General features: G+C 35.6%; 1 protein-coding gene across 5 annotated transcripts in view; it reads left to right on the top strand.

Moving 5' to 3' along the window:
- ASCC3 (activating signal cointegrator 1 complex subunit 3) overlaps positions 1 to 24859 on the top strand; it is a 219494-nt gene that overhangs the window by 179740 nt on the left and 14895 nt on the right. For all 5 annotated transcript variants that reach the window (XM_081140696.1, XM_081140697.1, XM_081140698.1 and 2 more), the window contains exon 37: positions 12611 to 12835. In XM_081140696.1, the coding sequence (XP_080996822.1) occupies positions 12611 to 12835 (225 nt within the window). The remainder of the gene's footprint in view (positions 1 to 12610; positions 12836 to 24859) is intronic.

The following is a 24859-nucleotide window of genomic DNA, read 5'->3' as shown; positions in this document are numbered from 1 at the left end:
AGCTGACAGAATTGAAGGGAGAAATAGTTCAACAATAATAGTTAGAGCCCTAGCTGGTTTGGCTCAGTGGTTGGAGCGTCTTCCAGGGACTAAAGGGTCTCTGGTTCAATTCCTGTCAGGGGCACATACCTCATTTGCAGGCTTGATCCCCAGCCCCAGCAGGGACTCCTGTGGGAGGCAACCAATTGATGTGTCTCTCTCATATCGATGTTTCTCTCTCTGTCTCTCCCCCTCCCTAAAAAATCAATGGAAAAAATATCCTCAGGTGAGGATGAACAACAGCAACAACAAAAAATAGAGACTTCAAACTGCACTTTCAATAATGAATAGAATAACTAGACAGAAGATTAACAAGGATATGGAAGACTTGACCAACACTATAAACCAACTAAACCAAACAGACCTCTTTTAGAACATTTCTCTCAATGACAGAATACATGTACTTCTCTGGTGCACTTGACTTTTCTCCAGGATAGACCATAAGCTGGGCCATAAAATAAGCCTCAATGAATTTAAAACAATTGAATCAAAAAATGTCTGTTCTCCAACCACAATGGAATTAAAATATAAATCAATAACAAAAGGAAATTTGGGAAATTCACAAATGTAGAAATTAAACAACACACTCCTAAATAACCTTCCAACTTAAGAAATTGGAAAAAGAAGAACAAACAGAAGGAAACATAGAATAAAGATTAGCATTGAAATAAATGAAATACAGACTATAAAAACAGTAGAGAAAGTTAATGAAACCAAAAGTTGGTTCTTTAAAAAGATCAACAGAATTGACAATTCTTTAGCTAAACTAATCAAGAAAAATAGAGATAACATTCAAGTCACTAAAATCACTACTGAAATAGGGGGCATTACAGAAGTAAAAGGAGTATAAGGGAATACTATAAACAACTATTTGCCAAAAAATTATATAATGTAGGTGAAATGGACAAATTTATAAAAAGACATGAACTAACAAATTTGACTCAAGAAGTAGAACATCTAAATTTGACCTATAACAAGTAAAGAGAGTGAATTAGTAATTTTGAAACTTCTCACTAAGAAAAGCCCAGGCTCAGATGGCTTTATTGGTGAATTCTATGAAAAACATTCTAAGAGTTAATACCAATCCCGTAGAAATTCTTCCAAACATATAAGGGAGAGGCCACCCCAACTCATTCTATGAAGCCGGTATTACTCTGACACCAAAACCAGACAAGGACATCACAGGAAAACTACAGACTAATGTCCCTTGTGAATATAGATGCAAAAAATCCTCAAGAAATATTAGTAAACCATATCCAGCAGCAGAGTAACAAGATTATACACTATAACCAAGTGGGATCTATCCCAGGAATGCAAGGTTGATTTAACATTCGAAAGACAATTAATGTAATTCACATATCCATAAAGGACAAAAACTGCATGATCTTCTCTATAGACACAGGAAAAAATGTTTGACAAAATCCAACACCCTTTCATGATGAAAACACTCAACAAAGTAGGAATAGAAGGGAACTTCCTCAGCCTGACAAACAACATCTACAAAGAACCATTGCTGACATGCTAAAGGATGAAAAACTGGATGCTTTCTCCCTAAGGTCAAGTACAAGGCATGGGTTTTCATTCTCATCATTTTTATTCAACTTGCACTGGAGACTCTACCTAGGGCAACTAGGGAAGAAAAATATATTAAAGGCATCCAAATTGGAAAAGAAGAAGTAAAACTATTTCTAATTATTGATGACTTAATCTTGTGTAGAGAAAAGCCTAAGGATTTCTTTTAGAGTTAATAAGTATTTTTAGTGTTAATAAAAAAAGCTTAGCAAGGTTTCAGGATACAAGATTGATATATAAAAATTAGTTGTATTGCTGTACAGTAAAAAGAACAGTATGAAATAAAATTAAAACAATTTCATTTACAATAGCATCAAAAATAATAAAATACTTAGGAATAAATTTAACCAAAAACTTATACGAGAATGTACATTGCAGCATTATTCATAATAGCCAAAAAGTGGAAATAACCCTCATGTCCATAAGTAATGAATAGATAAAATGTGATATATACTCTATCTATAAAATGGACAGCAGTTGATTCTCACAAGCTGACTCTCGTACTCCACTGGTTCTCCCCCATAACTCCTTCATTGTAGAATTTTCTCAGTACTGCTCTTGATATTGTTTCTTATAAACTTCAAAGTAACTTTTTTAACTCAAAAAAATAAAATGCCCTTCTCACATGTGTAGGTCACCCTTAGTCTGGGGAGAAGAAAACTCTATTTGGTTTTACCGTCTTCCTCAAATTATCATCTCATTTTCTTTTTCATGTTTACTACCAAACGAAAAAATGAGACCTCCCATTTCTTTTCCATCCATTATTCCTACTTCCCTATAATCGGGATTACTGCTGTTCAACATTTTCAGAGGCCCGCGCGTCCCAGTCGCCCAGTGCTGTCGTCTTGTCCTCGTGTTCATTCTCTTGGATCTTTTTATAGCTTTTGACGTTGGTTACTTCTTGATACTGTTCATCCTTAAAATGCACTTTTGCAGTATATCTAGTTCTTTCTGTTATGGTTTGATGTTGGCTTCTCTTCCTGTGCCCACCTCTAGTTGTTCTCCAAACTTTCTTTCTTGTTTATCTACTTTCCTATGTACTCACTTTCTCTGGTCACACTACAATTGTAGTTAAAAATATTACCTTTAAATAGATGAATCTCGTAGTGTAGTCAGCAGTCTTGACCTCCTGTGAGCTACAGTTCCACACTTCTGCTTGCTCAGTGGACGTTCCCACTTGAATGTCACTCTGTGACCCAATCTCAGAAAGTCTCAATCTTACTCTTCATTATTCCCCGAAGACTGAGGGCTCTTGTCATTATTTTGCTTATCAGTTGTATTTGGATTATTTCATACCCCCAAGATGATTTCCTTAAAATAATCTATGGCTCCTTCTTTTCTCCTCCCCAGTTCCACATAATAATCTAGATACCAAGACCATTCAGTCCTTCCTTTATAATTTTTTTCTCATGCTTCTTCCATTTTTAAAAAATGTTCACTTAATTGTGTTTAACAATCTCCCAAGTCATCTTCCTGCTTTAGATTCTCCTCTTTAATATGCCCAACTCATCTCTGCATATTTGTCTGTTTTTTTAAATTTATCTTTATTGTTGAAAGTATTACACATGTCCCCGTATATGTCTGTTTTAAAACACCATTTGCATCATTTCTTCCCTCAAAAATCTAAAATTATGTAATAATAAAGCATTATTTCCTTAACCTGGCTGTGAAGGCCCTCCACAGTCTTCCTTTTTCACACAGACATTCCATTAGACTCTTAGATTTACCCTCCTCCTCCTGATTAATTTTACTCTCACTCTTAAACATTCTGTATGTATCCTCAACTTCACACCTTTGCTTATGGTTCCCACCTGGATAATGTATAGAACATTCATCCATCCATCTTGACTCAGCTACCTCTCAAAATATTTTCTTATCCAGATTCAGTGATTACTACTTTTTCTAAATGCATGACACCAATGTGTTTGTTTCATTCATTTGTCAATCACTCTTGTATTTATCACTCCTGTGATATTTTTGTATGTCTGCCTGTTTTGATATTTCACTTTTAGATTTATTTTACCTTTTGTATATGCAGTTCTTAACTCTTAGAAGAAAAATACTTAGTAGTTATTCAAATAGATTAGAAATGTCTTAATGTTTGCACTTTGGGTTTTTTGTTTGTTTGTTTTAGTTTTTTGTTTGTTCTATGTTTGATAGAATCTCATAGCCTGTCGAAATGCAAATTATAAAGAAAGTCACCCTCATAAACATGTGAAGTTAAAGGCAAAAGCAAGGTGATAAGGAAAAGTTTGTTTAGCTTTTAAAGGTGGGTTGCAAAGTGTGACATTTAACCATTTACAAGAATTATATGTTGCTGCTGATCTCAGTTATTCGCTTTTAGGACTCAAAGCTGATAGCCAGCCTCAAGACTTTTATTTCTTAAAGGGAAAATATCTAAACATTGTTAAGCTATAAGGCATTTTTATTATATCTTTGAAAACTGAGGAATTTTTTTCAAGTTTCATCAAAGAGCAATTTTTTAAGGACTTAGCTATAAATCCTGGGAAATAGGAGTTTCTGATGGAATTCTTACCACTGAAATTATTTTAAGTACAACAGACCTGCTGGTACCCACTATTGTGAGATCCCTTAAAATCCAGCTGTCAACCAGGTGGTCGTTCTTACAATGGAAGGAATAAGGTATTATTTCTTGTTCATATTTATTTTTGGCAAATGATTCTGTGCTTGACCTAATTGGTTAAAGGCCAAACATATGTCCATAAGTTTAAAACATTGATACAAATCAGACACATATATTCACATAGGCCTTGAAAGGAAACACACAGAGATCTATGAGTAATTTCAACCTTATCCATCAGTATTTACATTTTTGCCATCTGCATAAAATAATAAAATTATTTTGATATTTTATTTTAGTGAAGCAAATTGTGTGCGTATAAGAAAAAAATATGATTATTACAGAATTAACTTGATCTTAGTTTTATCATTCTCCAATGTTTTATAATCAAGAGCTTTTGGGGAGAGGGGTTTTTTTTTGTTTTTGTTTTTTGGTGGTTTTCTGTTTTTGGGGGGGGGGGGTTACTCTTTTCTTTGGCCTAAAATGTTAAATTTATGCCTGGTATAACTTTCACTGAATTTTGAGGTCCTTATATGTTCCATGTAAGTCTAGTTTATAGTCTTTTTTTTTTTTTAAGAGCGATTTACTTTATTCCGTCTAGTAGTATGTAATTTATTCAGTTTGAATAGATAATTTCAATAAAAGTACAAATCATAAGTGTTTACAAACAATAATAATTACATGTTTGATTTAAAAAACAAGTTATATCACAAGCTTAGTGTTTTAGTAGGTTAATAATAATGACTGATAAGAGGTAATCTGAAATAATAAAGATAAATATATGAAACATATTGTCTTATCCCTTAATATATCTGGACCTGGCTTGGTAAATGCCAGATTATTTTTCAAATATTATAAAATACTTAATATACAATCAATTTAATACTTCGGAAAGGCCCAGAAATTAAACAGGGTTCCTCTCAGGGAAATTTACTGAAATGCTTTTTCTACAGCTTCAGTGGCCAAAAGACAGCACTGGAATGTGAGAAACTAATTCTGGTTTGTTTTAACGCCTCAGAATGTTACAAATTAATCAAGTGCTACTTAAAGCCTAGAACTCATTAACTTTATAAGTTTTACTTTTCCCATGACAGAGATTAAGTTGTAGCTTAAAGCTCCTTTAGTCTCTCCCATTGATCAGGTGGCCATCCCACTGGACAAGTGCCCTCTCATCTGCTGGTTAGCGAGTGCACCGTGGGCTGTGATGTGTGCAGCGCGCGAAAGCGCAGTGCCCTGTTACGTAACGCGTACACGGGGCCAAGCGTGAACCCGTCTGGCTCTTAATCACTTCGGTAATGTGCTTGGGTAAAGCAGGCTCTTATCGTTAATGCACCTGAAAGAAAACCAGCATGCATAAACACACTCCCATATACACTCAAACAAAATTCACTTGCTCACACACTTTCACTAAAGAAAAACCAACATAGGTTGTATTTAATAAGGTTCTGATTTTAACAAATCTAAAATGTAAGCTGTACAGTCAGTATGTGTAAGGGCAACAAGGACATGTATTGAACAAAGCTACTGGAGCCCTAACTAAACTAATCACTGAAAAACATCTCTGCAGTATAGATTTGCCAGATTGTTCTTGGGCGAACACGCCAGTCAGTCAGTGATACAATGGTGTGAATAAACCACTATGTAAAAGTGTATATCCCCAATAAGCTCAAATCAGTGTAAATATGCAAACAGAATGTAGTGGCATACATACATATGTGTTTTTTTAATCTTTTACTTTATGTGGAGTGGCTGGGTGTATGGCATTTGTAGAACAGATTGAGGTTTGTAATGAAAAGGGAAACAAAATGAAAACTATTGAACAGCAGGGCCCATTTGATGTGATTATGAAAGATGTTTCTTTATTCTGTTTTTTCTTTTGCAATCTAAAAACAGTAGCAGGGGGTTGCAAGCAGAGTTCATCACAGGTTGTCAATCACTGTCATTTAACATTTGCAGGGAAAGATGTCTTTATTCAGGGACAGCTGGGCAAATCAGAGACATAGATTTGCAGTTAGTAGCCTGTCCAGCCTACACTAAATAAACAAGGACAGGGTAGACAGACCAGCCTCTCACATAAAAATATAATGGACTCCACTGACCTTGCTGCCCTCCATTCAGCTTCAATCCCAGTTGCATAAAAGCTTCACTGCCCACTTTCAATTTCCTTTAATTACCTACATGATGTAGATAAGAAAATGAACCTCACTTGTAGTCAGTGATCACACACAGGAAATTAACTAGACAAGTTGTTTAAAATTAGAGGACTAATTTGGAGGTAAATAGAGTGTCCCACTGAGGGAGAAGCGACTAGAAAGGGTTTTTGTTTGCTTGTTTGTTTTTAAGCAGGGATTTTATTTTACTTACTCTTTCTGCTGACCCTGGGATTGCTGCTTTTTTAATCAATTAGAACTAAGTAAAATATCTTTTAAGGAGTCTGAAACATCCAGAATAAAATATTTGAAAGAGTTAAGAGCTAAGTAAAGAGATGAAGCAAACATGCCACATTCTGAAGAGCTTAGAGAAATTGCAAATTGGAATTCCAGAAATAAATGATCGTGGTTTTCACAGGAGGTTCTGGCCAAGCCACTGAGGATTAAATAGCAGTTGCCTTAAATCGGCCTTTATTTTAAGTTGCTTCTCAAGTCCATAATCCCGACACATACAAATTAAAAATGCTGTTTTTTAAATTTATTCTAAATGATATAAAGTCTATTTCCTATTTTATTCTTATGGTTCATGGCACCTGACTTTTAATTAGAAAATAGTGTAAGGTTTCAGAGTAATATAACTATAATACTTTTCCTTCAGAAGAGTTTCACCGGATGTATAATATAAATGATTCATTCTTCTTCTCTATCCACAGTATTTTCAGTTACTTTACTGAGGTACACAGAAAAGAGCATAGTTCCTTATCACACACTGATGTACTTTTGTGAACATTTAATTAATATGGAATTAAAAGAAAACTAATTGGAGATTGGAGACTAAAGCCTGCAGTTTCAAACATGTAGTTCAAGAGGATACAATCCCTGAATATGTCATCTTTGGCTCTTATAGTATGAGAACATTGTCTTTCAAAGAGCCAATATTTTTTGTAACCGAATTACATAAAATTTGAGTGACCACTTGGATGAAATGAATGTGCCACTATTAGTAAAGCATCAGGAAAAAAAATCTTGTTTCTTTGAATAATATTTAAGAATCATACTTTAAAAAAATTTGTGAATTAAATGTCATTTGAGGTAGTGAAGTATATTTGCATAATTATAAACAGATTTACAACTGAAACCTATAGAGCAATACTCAAATAAGTGAAACTTAAACCTCAGTTAGCATCCTGTATGGTATCATATGTAAGGATTATTGTTATAATAATAACGCCTGACATGTACACCAAGTCTCACAGTTTTCAAGTGTTTCATAAACACTATCACATTGAATGCTCACACCAAATCCCAGTTTAAGATAAGGAATTTGGGACTTAGGGAGGTTCACTTTCTCTCAGAAGGTCACATAGCTTGTAAATGGCAAAGCTGAAAGTCCACCTGTTGTATCAATTCCCAGATTCAGTGTTCTTTGTACCGCCTCACACCATGCCATTCCACCCTCGTGATCCCTGACATGTCTGAGGGAATGAGTTCCTACTACATTCTCTGGATTCTTCTTTAATTCAAACACCGGAAGCAGAAAAGGGGAGATCCTCAAAGGAAGTAATAGCTTTTAGTGAGACCTCAGTTAATTACAGATACTTTTTAACTACAGAAACTATTATTGATTTGATATTTTATAAAAATTTATAAGTCAAGTAGCAGCTCCTTTGAAGAACTCAAAAAAATTTCCTGTGTCAGATTTAATAAGAAAAAGACATTACTTATTAAAAGCATATGTTAAATAATAAAATCTATGTAGGTGCACTCTAGAGAGTGTTCTCCTGTAATAGTCAGTGTCCCTCTTCTTCAATTCAAGTTTGAACCTTGACCTATCACTCCTCCCTTCTTTATTTAAAAATAATAACTTTTTACTCTCATTCAGCACAGTCATAACCTCCTCAAAGATACCTTCCCTGACCCACTCTTATTATTTGTACCTCTCCCTCCCTCAATTATACTTGTCCAGTTGTCATTTTACATTTATTTTCGGTCAGTTTGATTAAGGTCTGACTCCCCAACCTGACTATAAACTTTCGTAAGAGTAGAGCTCATTTCTGCTTTTGTCCACCATTGTATACTCAACAATATGCTGAGTAAATATTTGGTAAAGAAATGACTCAGCACGCTGAGACAGACCTCGTCCATTGTGGTTATTAAAATACTTTTTATTAAATGTATAGTTTTTACAAAGAAATTATGAAACCCTTAGTTTAGAAAGATTGCTTTATGCACTGAGAAAAGGCATCACTGCATTAAAATTTTCAGTAAAGTCACTGTCTGTAGGTAATCTACATTAAAGAACTGATGGCCCCCTTATTAGACTTAGGAGGATCTCTCTACTGCACAGTATTTCTTCCAACCTAAAATGTACTCAGCTGTTAGCAGACTCATCTGATACTGATACTGCTGGCAGTGAGCAAAATCATAATCCTAGTGAAACGGGGGATTAACCAATAAATCAGGTAATTCAAGCAGAATTGGCACTGCTTGGAGAATAGTCGAGTCACATCTTACATGGAGTTTAGATTCTAACATAAGAAAATACAACAGAAAGCACTGATGATCAAATTTACATGAAAATGACTGGAGTAAGCATGTACAATAAGCATGGTTGTGAGTAGCCAGCCCTGTTTAGATATGCTGCTTCTCAGTGAGTTCGATGCCACTAGTGTTTCCTTGAGCACTGGAACAAGTCATTGTTTCTTTAGTTTGGCACCAAATGAAGTAGTTCACTTCCGTTTAGAAGTCATGCTTTGTGAAAAATGTGCATCTCTGAGTACTAGAATCACACATCACAGAAAGACATTCACACCATCAGAGGTATTTGGGCACTAAGACTTGGAAATGCCCAGTTTATATTGTTATCAATCTATCAAAATTAATCAATTTCCCTCTCTCCCCCTCCCTCCCGCCCTCCCTCCCTCCTTCTCTCTCTCTCCTTCAGCATAGGGAAGGGAGATGTATAATGTATATAATCAAATTTGAACAGGATTGTACTAAGGGAAGTGGATTACTTAGGTAATGCTATTAGTGCTTTCAGCCAAATTCTTACTTTCCACATAATTTTATTTTAATTGAACTCTTCTTATAATTTGTAAGTCTAAACCTATTTTTCTACATATCTAAAACCTGGAGAGCCAATTCAGTTTGGGATATTAAAATAGCTATTTGATTTTCTTCTGGTAAAAGATTAGAAGAAGTTGTCTTTATGAACAGCAGAAAGAAATGTAAATATGAATACTTTTTAGACTATGAAACAGATTTAAAGCTGATTTCTTCTCCCTCCACCTCACCTATCTGGCTATTGCTGGCCCTTTGAATGTACTCTGCATGCTTGACAGAAGGCTCCTGCTCGCTGTGTTCCCCTCTCTGTTACTAACAGAGGGAGGAGACATTAGACCCCTCCTTACCTGCTTGCATGGATCTGCCTGTACTGTGTTCTCTGCCCGGAACGCAGGCCATCTCTCTCCCTCTCTCTCTCCTGCAAACTGTTCTAAGCCTAGAGCAAATTTCCTTGAAGGAAAAGATCATGCTTTACCTGAACCATCTTCCTCCTTACCTGCTGCTCCATTTTTCTTCAGCCCTTTGGTAAAGCTGGGATGGGTTGACAGTTACGGATAGAGATTTGGATGGAGCCCAGATAGTGGATTGAGATGGGTTAGTCATGAGGTGACAGTTCACCTGAAATTCACCTGAAATAAAAGGTAATAGCACTGTCGTTGTAATTGGTCCTCCTTCTTTGGCAGATGACCTCAGAGAAAACAGGAAAGGGCTGAAATGACATGAAAAGAAAACCAACATGACACATGGGGCAAAATCTTAACTGCTAATGTGTCAGCATACTCTTCTTACATAAAGCAGTCCAAAGGGGTGAAGACAATGTTCCAGATAGTATAGAGTAAATGTGATGTTTTTTACTATTGCAAAACAAAATAAGACAGGAGACGTAATTTAAAAATATTTCCAGTTCAGTTAAACGTGTTGCAAATATTCATTAAAAATATTTTTTTAGCATACTGTTTAAATCAGTTGGAATTACTTTTACACTACATTTTTCAGTCTCTTGACTCACCATTTTCCCTCCCACTATAGGGCCTTTGCGTAGACTGTTCCCAGAACACTTTTCACTTCTCTCTTCATCTAGTTAATATCTGCTATAGTCTGAGTTTTATCACAGGGATATAACCCTGTCATCATTGCCCTTTTTATTAGTGCTCTTTTAATATATTTTTAGCATACAGTAAAAGCACAGGTTTCTGAAATTATAAGTCAAGCAAGAAAAGATGAAGATATATTGCACATAGATAGAATATTCTGAATGTTTTATATTACTAAATTCCAAATAATAAAATCTCAGAGGGTTCCATCATACAGGCTTACTTCATAGGCAAGAATGCTGTGCCTATCAAATTCAAATCAAAAGTTATGATGTACCCCTCTATGAGCTTCAACTCCCACCCTGACCTCTTCCTCAGACAACCACCAATCTGCTTTCCCTCACTATAGATTGCTTTGCATTTTCTAGAGTATTATATAAATGAAATCCTGGATTTTTTCATTCAGCATAACTATTTTGAGATTCATCCATGTTATGGCAAGTGTCAATAGTTGATTCTTTTTACTGCTGAGTAGAATTCCACTGTATGGATAAAAACAGTTTGTTTATCCCTTCGGCCTGTTCATGACCTTTAGTCTTGTCCCCAGTTTTTTACCTCATAAGTAAAGCTCTGTCTTTCAATCAGTTTATTTAGACAATTGACATTCAAAGTGATTGTTGATAAACAGTTTACCCTTGAACAATTCTGGTTTGAACTATACAAGTCACTTATATACATGTGTGTTTTTCCCCAATAAATATACAGTCAACTCTCCAAATACCTGGCTTTCACAACTGCAGATTCAGCTCACTGTGAATGAAAAAGAGTATTGGGGTTTTGTTTTGGTTTGTTTTGGGGGGGTTGTTTGTTAAGAACAGGGTGCTCTGGCATATTTCAAAGTTGTGCACTTCCCCTCCCCCTGCTAGAAAACCCCAAGGAGACTTTTATTTTATGTTTACTGTGAGAATCTGGTCAAGCTCCTGAAGGTAAATTTCACAATATTGTGGGAACCCCCTATGACTGGTCCTCTGGAGTTTTTAGCTCTCAGAATTGTCCATACAGAGCCTCCCACAGCCTAATTACAGTGAAGGTTTTCTCACCCTGACACTGGTTCCCCTGGCAGTTTCTGCTTGTTAATCTCTGCTCCTCTTAGTGGTGACTCCCTGAATTTGCCTGTGTTTCCAGTCTTGGGGACAACAGTTTGTCCTGTGTCTTCCCCTCATATGAATCCAAGAAGAGTTGTTGATTTTTCAGTCTGTTGAGCTTTTTACTTGTTACTAGGACAGAGTGGTAGCTTCCAAGCTTCTTACATGTGAAACTGGAAACTATCAATTTTGAACAGTTTTATTTTAATTTAAAATATTACAATTAATTTTAAGCTAATGATCCTGTTCTTCACCCTTTTCTTACCTCATCAATCCTGTCTTCCTCCCCTTTAACCCCTGCCCAGCCTTATTCTTCCACTCATCTGTAGATTTTAACTTAAATATTACTTTTTCCAGGAAGCTTTCCCTGACCCTCTAAAGTAGGGGTGGGGAACCTTTTTTCTGCCAAGGGCCATTTGGCTATTTATAACATCATTTGCAGACCATACAAAATTACCAACTTTAAAATTAGCCTGCTGTATTTGGTCAAACATGTAATTCACTCACCCCTAATGGGATGGCTGGAACTGCTGCTCTTCGGTGAGGCCTTGGCAGGGGCAGACCCAATGATTTCGTGGGCCATATACAGCTCTTGGGCCGGATGTTCCCCACCCCTGCTCTAAAGTAACTAAGTCCCCAAACTGAATGTACCTTCAGCACTCTGTACTTACCGTGTCATAGCATTCATTATACTTTGTAGAACTCTTTGTCTCTGATATGCTCTCAGTCTCTGGTTCACTGGTATGGACCCAGTGTCAAGCATGATATTTGATGGCAAGTAGGATCTCTGTTATTTTTGTTGAATGTATAAATAAGAAGAGCGTTCATGAATTTCAGATATATTATGCATTACTCGCTTTTCCTTACATATTAATAACAGTATTGAACAAACCCAAACTCTAAGGGATAAGGTTATCTATGATTTTTGTAAACCATGATTTAAATGTCAGTTAAAGCTAAGGAGTACATTAATTATTATACTTTTGATCTAGCACATTAATATATATATGGGTTGGGTTTTTTCAGGATGCAGAAGAATACACAGATTTGCCAGTAAGGCACAACGAAGATCACATGAACAGTGAACTGGCAAAATGTCTTCCCTTCGAATCAAATCCTCACTCATTTGACAGCCCTCACACCAAAGCGCATCTCCTGCTGCAGGCGCATCTCAGCCGAGCCATGCTGCCCTGCCCAGATTACGATACTGATACCAAAACAGTCTTGGACCAAGCTCTCAGAGTGTGTCAGGTATGAAGGTCATTTCTAATACCTGCATTTTCTCCCATCACTTCTTTTTTCTTGTTTTAGAATAAAATATACTTGCATTTCAACAGTTTTATTGTAGCATTTTAAAGAAAAACTTGGTGAATCAAATCAAGAATTTTCAAAGGAAAAGTAAGTATAAATGCAGTAAGATGAAAATTGCAGTCATTCATTCCATCAAAATTTATTGAGGATAAACTAAGTACCAGGCACTTTTCTAGGCACTGAGCATACAGCAGTGAGTAAGTCAGGAGAGTATCTGCTGTCGTGGGTTTTCAGTCAAGGTGAAGAGGACAGACAATTAGCCCGGCTGGACGTCAACCTAGGATCCAGGCGATTGGGGTTCGATTCCCAGTGGGGGCACATGCCCGGGTTGCAGGCTTGATCCCCAGTCGGGGGCGTGCAGGAGGCAGCCGATCAGTGACTCATCATTGATGTTTCTATCTCTCTCTCCCTCTCCCTTCCTCTCTCTGAAATCAATAAAGATTTTTTTTTTAATTAAAATAATAATAAGGTACAATATATAATAAAGGAAATAGATGGAAGGTGCTGATTTTTGCTTTTTTTTTTTATTGTTGACACTATAACAGATGTCTTCCATTTTCCCCCTCTTTGCCCACCTCCAGCCAGCTCCCCTTCCCACACTATTGTCTGTGTCCATGGGTTATGCCTATATGTTCTTTGGCTAATTTCTTCACCTTCTTTCATCCAGACCCTCCCACACCCCTTCTCTCTGGCATCCATCAGTGTGTTCCATGTATCTATGCCTCTGGTTCTATTTTATTTGTTAGTTTATTTCACTTAGCATAATAATCTTTATGTCTGTCCATGCTGTTGCAAAGAGAAAGAGTTCCCTCTTTTTTACAGCTTCATAGTATCCCATTTGATAAATACACCACAGCTTTTTTATCCACTCATCTACTGATGGGCACTTGGGCTATTTCCAGATCTTGGCTATTGTAAATTGCGCTGCTATGAACGTAGGGGTGCATAAGTTCTTTCTTATTGGTGTTTTAGGATTCTTAGGGTATATTCCCAGAACTAGGATCACTGATTCAAAAGACAGTTCCATTTTTAATTTTTTGAGGAAACCTAATACTGTTTTCCACAGTGGCTACACCAGTTTTCTGATGTGGTGTTCAGGAACTATCTTACGCATAAGGTGACATTTAAGAAACAATTAAAGGAAGGGGGTAAGCCCCAGGGTTACCTGGGGGAGTGTGTTCCAAGAGCCCCATGTAGGAACTTACTTGGTGTATTCAAGGAAAATTGGAGGCCATTATAAAAAAAAAAAAAAAAGGAAAGGGGTGGTTAGAAATGAGGTCAGAGAGGGATAGGAGGGGAAATTATAGAAAACATGGGGTCAGGTCATGTAGAGAGTCTGTAAACCATGGTAAGGATTTTGGATTTTACTCTGAATGAGAGGGAGGCTACTAGAGCAAGTGGTTCACTAGTAGTTATGTTGGGTATATCTATGAATAGTTACTATACTAATTAAAACAGAAATTCTCAAATATTTATTACTTCATTTAAAAATACCATAATAATCCCATTATATGTTAATATAAATAACATGATTTACCATGAAAAATAACGTTTCCAAAACAATAAAAATTAGTGAAAAGTATAGTATTGTTTTCTACTTTTGCAAGTATCTTTAATATCTAGCTCAATAGAAGTCAGGTAGATTCATAACCTTTTGCAATGTCTGTTACAATATGTTTTAGTTAAAGTACATGAAGAAAATCTAGCCTTACAGAAATATGTATTTTTAAAGAGGAAGAGCATTTTTATTGCCTTTTCAGTAATTGTGGAAATTCTTCTTTGATACTATATGAAACCTTGACGTGTTATTTTTTAAAGGTTAGTTGCAATGTGGAATCTGAAACTGTGTCGTTGATCTTTATAACTTGAATTCTTTAAGGCTAGACAAGAAATGATGGTGGCTGGACCACGTTGGTATGAGTGAGACTGGTAAGAATTGGTTGGATCTGATATAATTTTTTAAAGAGAACAGATTCTGCTAATGGATTGGACAGGATTTTTAGGGAAGCTAAGGAACCAGAAATGATTCTAAAGCTTTTCTCCAGAGCAACTGGAAGGCAGGAGCTGCCATTTACTGGGAGACTGTGAGAGGAGCCGGGTGGGAGAAGCGTAGCCAAGTGAGGCTATAAGAGATTTGATTTTCTACATTGTACATTTTTGGACATTTCTGTAATAAAAACAATTTTTAAAGATTTCAAAAGATCTCAGGTGTTTTTAAAAGTAATGAGCCCATGAAGATTTGTGTAGAACAATGTACATTACGGAATCATTTGCAAAATTAAATACTTGAAAATAACCTCAATATTTTTCAGGTTTTAGAACACTGCAGAGTATTACAATTGCATTTATGAATTCTTCATCTGTGTAAAGTATCACCATATGTGAACATGTGCTTAGAGAGAAGATTCAGAATAGTATTCACCAAAAGATTACAGTGGCCATCTCTGTGTAGCAGAATTTGGGGTGATTTTTAACTTCTTCTTTATGCTTCTCTAAAATGTTTGAATGTTTTAAAATTAGCTTCTAGCAATTTTATGATGAGAAAAAAATAACTTAGTTTTATTATTTAAACGAATAGGGACGTTTCCTAAAATAGAGTAAGCACAAACTTATCAGGAATTAGAAGGGAAGTAAGGCTATAATAAATACATAAATATTTTTGACACCCTTTTTGTAACCAACACATGGTTTACCTCTCTAGGAAGATGATTTGCCACTCTTTATTAGTCACACTTTATAAATGGGGGTTAAAGTTCGTAACATTTTCGCTGGGGCCCTGGATACTCATTTGGGTTTCCTATAACTGTTCTTCTCCCCACCCCCCACCCCACTAAACACTGACCTGTTAATGAACCCCAGGGTCAGAAAGGGTTGGAGAAAAGTTGCAGGAGGAATTAAATTTTTTTACATGTAGATATACTTATAGATGTACATATGTGTGTCATATATAAAAGTTATTTAAATCAACTTGCTTGTACTTTCTTTTTTACCACTCAGTCAGTTATGATCCAAAGGCTATGTGGTAATAGAAATTAGCAATTTCTAAAGGAGTCTATTTCTAAATTTGCTATAAGGTTAAAGGATTCAGTCAGGTACTTTTAGCCTCTATTGGAGATTTTATATATAGTTTCTTGGGATGATATTTACATTTCTTGAATATTTTTTATATAACATTTAAAGAGAATAGTTTTCTCTTAAATTATAAAAGTAATACTTATCATTGTAGCAAATTTGGAAAAATAAAATTAGTCATTTATAGTGATTATATCTTCCCCCTCATGAATATGAGCTGCTTTTCTTTTTTTCATTTTTAGTTAAAATTCTTTTTAATTTTTTATTTTGAAATAATTTTAGGCATACAGTATAAAAAGTTTGTAAAGATAGTGCAACAAAATTTCAGTGTATTCTTTACCCAGCTTTCCCTAATATTAACATCTAGGTTAGCCTCAGTACTAATCTGGTCCTATTTACTAATTTGTGGACCTCACTGAAATTTTTATCAGTTTGAATTTCATTCCACTAATGCTCTTCCTTGGGACTAGGATCTAATCCATTGCATTTAGTTATCATGTCTCCTTGACTTTCATGACTTTGGCATTTTTAAAGAGTACTGGCCAGTTATTTTATAGAGTTATCCTTCCATTGGGTTTGCCTAATGTTTCTTCATAGTTACACTGAAGTTATATATTATTGGCAAGAATACCACAGGCATGATGTTTTGCCCTCTCATTGTTTCATCAGGAAGCATGTGACCTGGATGTCTCATTACTGGCGATGTTTACTTTGTGCACTTGAGATGCTATCTGCCAGGCTTCACTACAAAGTCACTCTTTTTCCTTTTGTAATTAATAGATATCTTGTGGGAGATACTTAGAGATTTGAGATTATGCAAATACCCTCTTATCAAACTTTTCTACATTATTTTCAGTCTCCATTGGTGATTTTTGTCTAAAATAATTATTACTATCCTGATTTTCTGTTTCCATCTTTCCTATAATTTACTCTAAGAAAGAACTTTCTCCTTTATTTACTTTATTCAGTTATTTATTTATGTAATTATTATTCTACTGGGTAAAATCAATTACTAACATTATTTATTTTCTACTTGTATTGTCTCAGAGCCAACTGCTAGGGCCTCTCACTCTGGTTCCTACATCCCTTTCACGTACCCCATCATTTTGTGAACACCACCTTGCATTTTGGCATCTTGTACTTTTCCCTGTGCCAGCCCTGGAATCAGCCATTTTTCCAAAGAGCCCTGGTTCTTTTTATCTGAGACTGGTTTTAGAGACTAAAAGCTGGGCACTTGTTGACTCCGTCTCTACCTAGGTGTCTTTGCCTCTAGACCCACAGTGGGCAAAACCAGGAAAAGAACTATGTATATGCAGGTTTTAATTTATGACTCCTTTCTTCACCTGTGAGAAACCTGCCTTTTATTAATCAAAATATATTTATTTATTTCCTCAATCCTTGCATACTCCTGATGTCTTTTTAGAATTACTAACCCTTACTCCTGCAAAAAAACGAATTTATTAACTGAAGTACAATAATTGTTGTAGTTCTTGTTTGTCTTTAGAGGTTTAGAGGCTCTTCTACTTTGTACATTTACAAAAATACATACTGGCCCTTTTCACTCATTTCTTTTACAAATTCTTATCGCGTTATTTTATAACCTTCTTTAACTTAATAATTTATAACATTAAATATTCTTCTCAAGTATAATGGCTGTACTATATGCCTTCATATGAATGTTATAGTTTATTTAATGAGTTCCCTGTTGTCACACATTGTGTGTGCAATGTTCCTTTATCATAAATTATAAGCATTAGTTAGGACCATCTTAAATGTTGACTCAGCTTTTCAGAAATCATCTAGAAAGAGACTGAATTGTATAGTGATGGCAACCAGCTTCATATCCTATATCTCTTATTTCTGCAATTTTGGGGGTAAGATTGTGATCAAAGTAAGCAAGCCAGGAAGAGGAAAGAATATAAGGACTGCCCTTGGAAAATTTGGGCAGAAAATTAAGAATGGGTAAACTTTTCCGCGCCTTATTGACCATTTTAATGACTGTACCCTGTTCTCATTTGATGCGTGAATACTGTTGGCCTTAGAAAGCATTAGTTCAGGCAGTTTTCCAAGCTAGAGCTCTGCTGGCTGATTGAAAATTACACTACTGCCCTCATGGGACATCAGCGTGACCTTGTGTTCTGTGTGTGGGACTCAGTGCCACCAGCTTTTACTATAAATTCCACTCTGCTCCTATTTTAGTATAAGGTCTTAGGCAAGTCACTTAACCCCTGGTGTCTGAGTAAAAATAACACCTTACAAGAGTGGGGCATTAGTGTTAACGTTTATAAAGTAAACAACAATTCGAGGACTCAAAGAACTAAGCCTATCTTAGGATCTTCATTCTCAGTAGTTCTTTTATTTCCTTGCTTTTTCATAGTCATTTAACTCTAAAGTATTTTTTTTACTCCCTTTATATTCTAAAAATATACCTTTTACATGAGCCATCATTTAGATTATGAAAACTCTGTAGTTTTGACTACCCATGTCCTAGGTTATCTTTCACAAAAGAAAAACATAGTTGTTATAATGGAATTGACTCTGGCTTGAAGTCAGAATATACACCATAGCCTGCCGTCTCCTGAACCCATTTGAAGTTAGGTATCAAGGTCATTTGGGTAAATTCTTTGGTTTAAGGTGTTTTGTCATGGTTCCTTTTATTCTTTTTCTTTTACTAGCATTTCCATTTCTATCCCACCGAACAAAATAAAAGTAAAAATTTCTATACATATCTCAATTTTTTAATCTTCTTAAAATATCCTAATTTATAAATACCACAATTATGGAATTGATTATTCTTGCCATTCTCCTTTGAGATCCTCTTCTTGATCACGTTGACTCTAAAATATATTTGTAAAATGTAGTAAATGATGTGACATAATTTCTGCGCCAGATATACCAAAGATAAACTTTGTTAGCTTTTATGGGGAAAAATTACAAATATATATCAAAAATTAAAGTGACTTGTCTAAATTTTCCAAATTTGATGGCAAAACTAGAACTGGTGATAAGTGTCTGGTGTTTTGATTAGCTGTCTGTCTCACACAGTTTTTATCAAAAGACAAAGAAATTGGTGTTCAGGGAAGTTAAAGAGCTTAAAGGTGATTTGTTGAGGCAGTCCATACTGAAACCAAATGGGGACCAGGACTCTAAATCCTGCCCTACTATTTCTGATCTTTTCTAAGAAGTGCCTAAAGTCTTTATATTAAAATCATCTTTATTTAAATGAAAACTACCTAAATACAATACTAAGCCAAATCATACTAGTATTCCCTTCTCCTATAAAGATGAATTTTTAAATTGTACTTGTGGTCTAGTCAGAATTTGTTTTAAAGTGTGAGAGCTTCTCGGGAGTTTCCACTTTTTATAAACTAAGAATTTTTAAATTAATCCCTCCTTTTCAATGTGTACTAAAATTACCTTCCTTTAATTACTTTAGTTCCCTTTTCAACAGTCTGTCTATAATTGCTTTAACCAGTTTCTAAGAGGGACTTGTTAATATGATTGATATTTGTAACTGCTTTATTATATCACTCTACAGTGTCCAGCAATATGGGGTTTGCTTTTTTTTTTTTTTGTATCAACTACTTATGATTCTTCTTGAGGATTTTATATTATGCTAGATAGACCATGAATTAATCATTTACTTCCCCCATAGTCTTTCCTAAACTACAATAATTGCAATTAATGGGGGAAAGGTCAGATTGCTGATACAACCCTAGGAGAAAGAAGAATGCCAACATAATTATAAGATGACCCTGTAATATATAGTATGTGCACATAGAACAGCCTGTGCATGGGTTTACTATTAAGATACACATACACACATCTTATGTTCCTCTTTCTTTCTTGAAGGCTTGCCTTCTCTGCTCAGGTTGGATTCTTGGCTTCTTTCACTGGTTTTTCACCACCACCACTAACAGTGTACCCCTGGAGGTAGCCTTTGTCCATCTCACAGATCCTTTTTAAAAAATCTTCAAACTTCTAGTAGCAATTAGATTGCCTAATCTCAGAGATTCTTTGCCCCAAGAGATGGAACTGGCAACTCCCCAAATAACCGCAGACATCTCCTTACTATCGAGGACGAGTGTCACGTTCTATATTCCACATACCAAGGAACACGTTTATATCGATTGAATGCATGTCCCATTGCCCTCACGGAAGCAGGCCAAGGTAAATCTGGGGACCTGCCGTGATGATAATCTACGGGATTCAGTGCCTGAAAGGAAGATCTTTAAGGAACTGTGTTCTTACGGTTTTCATTGTTTTGTAAATTCTTGCATCTAACTTTCATATAGAAGCTGTCATTTATTCCGCAATGCCAAGTCCTTTTGAACTACTGAGTTTTGGTCTTCTCTTCCACAGATGAAACAATATGTAGTTCATCTACTACTCAAATTAATGTTAATATGTTCTGATAGGCTTGATCAATTGTCATAAAAGGTGCTAGTCAAAAAATAACCTTAATAAGCTTCATAAATAAAGGGGAGAAAAATGTATGAATTGGATTTGTATGCTTTCCTCCATTTAAAGAACTTTCTTAAATTGGCAAAAACAAGTCCCTAAAAGGTTATTGGTGGAGTTTTTTAGCCTAAACTTCAAAACAATAATTTGACATTTTTATCTTTATAACAACATCTAATAAACTTAAAGTGTATTACATGTCAAATAACTAGTACTATATTTTTTCTATAACCCACAGCTGTTCTGAAAAAAACATTGCATCTTCAACGTATTTTTGAAAGTATTTTAATGAATAACTTAAGATATGTATGTATGCATATGATAAGGGAAGCAAAAAAAGATATGATTATATTAATATTTTTAATTTACCTAATTATTTTAACTGAGAAATACTGTGACTATAGCTGGGTCTGTATTTCCATTAACAAATGATTCCCATTTGTGGTAGATTATAAAGCATGGAAATCTGCCCAGCCGGGCATGGCTCAGCGGTTGAGCATTGACCTAGGATCCAAGAGATCTCTCTTCGATTCCCGGTCAGGGCACATGCCCGGGTTGCGGGCTTGATCCCCAATTGGGGGCATGAGGAAGACGAGCCGATCGATGACAGCTCTCTCATTTTTAATGTTTCTATCTCTTCCTCTCCCTCTCCCTTTCTCTCTCTGAAATCAATAAAGATATATTAAAAATAAAAATTTTTAAATAAATTTAAAAAAGAAAACATGGAAATCTTTGATAATGCCAGGAGATAGAACTGCCATGGAGCAGGGCTCATGTAACCTTTGAGGAATATTTACCTTTGGGTGCACTAAGCACAGGCTCAGGGGGTTGTCAGTGTATTGAAGAATGTCAGTGTCAAATGAACACGTTTTAGAATCATAGAGTCAAATACAGTTAGCAGTGAAAATAGTCCAGGTATTGCCCAGCTTAACAAAAGAAGTACTTGGTCAGATCCTTAGTCCAATACTTGTAAGAAATGTTTTGATTCAGCAAATGGTAGATAAAATTTTCTAAATATTCTTAGTAAAATCCTTTCATATTTTTAAATGCTGATAGTTAGACCAGATGAAAAGATTATCTTTAGGTGGAAAGTATAGCACAGTAGGCTTCAGAAAGCTTCGTCCAGTTATTTTGATGAAAAAATAGGTAGATCATAAGCCAATAATTTTTAGACTTCCAAAATTGGATTATACATATTTAGCAGTCTACAATTTGAAGAGTTAATTGCTGCAACTCAACTCTTGAAAGGATCCTAAAATGAAAGTTACACTAAGTTTTTAAAATATGTCTTATAAGTATGTTCCAAGGAATATTAATATTATGAGCATACATTTGGAGGATTTTGTACCATCCAAGGTATGCTGGAACCTTATCAATAACTATTTATAATATCTCTGACTGTTAAGGTGACGAGCATAATTCTTGGCACATAGTAGATCTCAGTATATCTTGGGTGAAAGGGATGAATAAATATTTCAGTTTTTCATCTCCAGTTCTTTCATAGGAGAGGATTGAAAGGGGCAATTTATTACATGTGAGTTCTCATAATGTTTTTAAGATTATCTGCCAAATCTGTATGGTCTACCAACAAATGTAGTCTGTTGTAAACACTAGTGTGACCTTATCAAATTCATAGAGGCGGGGAAGTCTAATTCAGGCTGCTTTCCTGGCCAGACTGCCAGGAGCTCATGTCTTGCCATAGGAGCCTGATGAAGTTTTATTAATGGATGACTATTTAAAAACAAGTCATTCTAAATAAACTTAATCCTGAGTAATTATTCTTCCAAATGCAAAGGTCCACTCTGTGGTGCAGAATAATCATCCAGTATCAAAACTATGTTTTAATTCCACAGCAGAGCACCCAAAACACCACCTAAAACAAAGCATCCTTCCCCATTTTGGAAGCAACACAGCTGATACATTTACATTTCCAAAACTGACACAAATGTGTGGATTTTGAGGTGTTAAACACCTTTACTTATTCTTATGGATTTACAGCAATCTTCCTTCAAGGACTGTAATATAATTTGGAAGGTTTCCCCCTGGGTGACTCTACCTGTAAGCTTTTGTATGACAATTTGGTGATGGTTTATTGATGATATGATGCTATTATGAGGATCCTTCTACCCCCAGCTCCTCTCCTCATACCCACATAACAACCCTTTTCCCGGTTGGGGCTGTAGGAAATGAGTAATGCTTAACCCATTTGTGTGATCAATTCACTTAAGCAGCTACTGTGAAATGTTAATCACAACTTTAATTTGTACTGCATTAGCATTTTGATTAACTTGTAGGCTTGCTAGCACACTTGAAGCGCTTTTACTCATAGTTACAACTCGGAAATGACTTTTTGATTAATTAAGTTTGTTAGACAGCAGCTGAGCTTCCTGAATGCTAACCTTCTGGGGGTAAAAGTTCAGGAGAAAGTTACTGTGAACAACTGTTGCTGTTGAGCAAGATTCTTATGAATGTATTTATAGCATTTTAATTATTGACAAAATATTGTATCATTATTTACCGCTGACCTGAACCTTTAAGGAGTGTGCCTTTCTGTCAAGAAAGCTTTTTTCAGATTTTCCATCATCGTAAAACCGCTGGGAGCTATTGAACTAAATGGTGCATTTCCTAGCAGACGTCTAACAGCTAATGTTTTAACAAGCTGCCTCGATGAATTTCCATAGCTTTTATTTTTAAAATAAGCTTTCTATTTTAGAATAGTTTTAGATTTACAGAAAAGTTGCAAAGATAAAACAGAGTTTCTATATATGCCATACCCAGTTTCCCTCTATTATTAACCTCTTATGTTAATATGGTACTTTTGTCACAATTAATGAATTGACATTGATACATTCTTATTAACTAAAGTCCATATTTATTCAGAATTCTCCAGTTTACTTAATGTCCTTTTTTAATCTAGGATCGCATTTAGGATACCACATTACGTTTGGTTGTTACATCTCCTTAGGCTCCTCTTGGCCGGAAATTTCATTGTTTTGATGATCTTTCCATAGTATTTTGCTCTCTCATGTCATTCCATAAATAGCGACTTGGTTTTTATAAATGAATGGAAATCTTTTTTTTCCTCATTCTGGACTAAATAAATTTTATCTCTTAAACTCTGATAGTATATTTATGTCATTTAATTTTAACAAAAGTAGCAACATCTAGCCATTTCCACCTGTCATTATCTTATTTTCATGTGACTGTTGTAACCCCTACGCTGTCGCTATCGCAGTGTACTGTAGGGTGGCTCTCAGGAGATGGGTGGAAAATGAGGAAAGGTTCCTTGGGGAGGCGGAGGAAGAGAGGGTGCAAGTCATCAGAGTGCTAAGAGGGGGAGAGAGGCTAGAGCCTCCTCTGTGCCACTCCGTATAGATACCCTATAGCCAGTGCTGAAGACACTAAGAACTAAATTCATAGACTGTTAATTTTGGTGGGATTTTTTGTTTGGGTTTCTTAGTTATTGTTAAATTATAGTTTGACATATATTACTTTCATGTATATGACATAGTTACTCGACATCTATATAGCATATGAAGGGATCACCAGGACAATTCTAGTAACCTCCTAGCACCGAACAAAGTTACTATAATATTATTAACTATTTCCTACATTGTACATTATATCATCATTCACAGACTTTTTAAACTGAAGTTTAGAAATTTTTTCATAATGGGCCTTAGACCTACATCTTCTTATCCACCTGATAACATTAAATGACATAGTTGTGTGTGTTATTTTTGCGTGGCCTAAGCCAGTGATTCTATTTCCTTGCAATGAAGTTGTCTTAATTTGGTGGTCACAGTGCTCAAAGTTTCTGTTTTACCCTTGGATTTTTTTAATCCAGAATTCAGTTGTGTTTGAAAATATATTTAATGCCTGCATATTAAATATTAAGATGTAGTTATAACAAAATGGTAGATTCAAATTAAATTAAAATTTTTAGGTTTTCAAAAATTGTGTTGACAGAATTTGTTCAGAGACTGAGATCAATTAAGTTTATAATAATTTTGTCTGGAGTTTGCATTTTTCTGTTACATAAGAGAAGAGGACAGATATAAGCCACTTGAAATCCTTCTTGAAACAAGACAGGGTATAGGCAAGTCATTCAGCAGTAACAGAGTATAGTGTAATGAGCACAGGTAGGAAACTGGAAAACCAAGATTAAGTCTTAACTTGACCACTTCATCTGTATGAGGTGAGGTCTGGGCTGTGGATAGTGTGTGCCGCGCTCTGGTTTTGGCCTCTCCGTCTCTCCTTGTGCATCTCTCCCTCTTCCCCCCCCCCCCCGCCCCTCAGCATAGGCAGACACCCGCCACCCCATTCGTACATTCCCTCTGAAACCCCTGAACTGGCTGAGTCTTTTTATTTCTCCAGGAATACAAGTCTGCCTCCTTGGATCTCTCCAACCACATCTTTTCAGATTTCTGC

This window comes from Miniopterus schreibersii, assembly GCF_964146895.1.
Source record: "Miniopterus schreibersii genome assembly, chromosome: 6".
Taxonomy (NCBI): Eukaryota; Metazoa; Chordata; class Mammalia; order Chiroptera; family Miniopteridae; genus Miniopterus; species Miniopterus schreibersii.
This window is presented reverse-complemented; position numbering and strand designations above follow the sequence as displayed.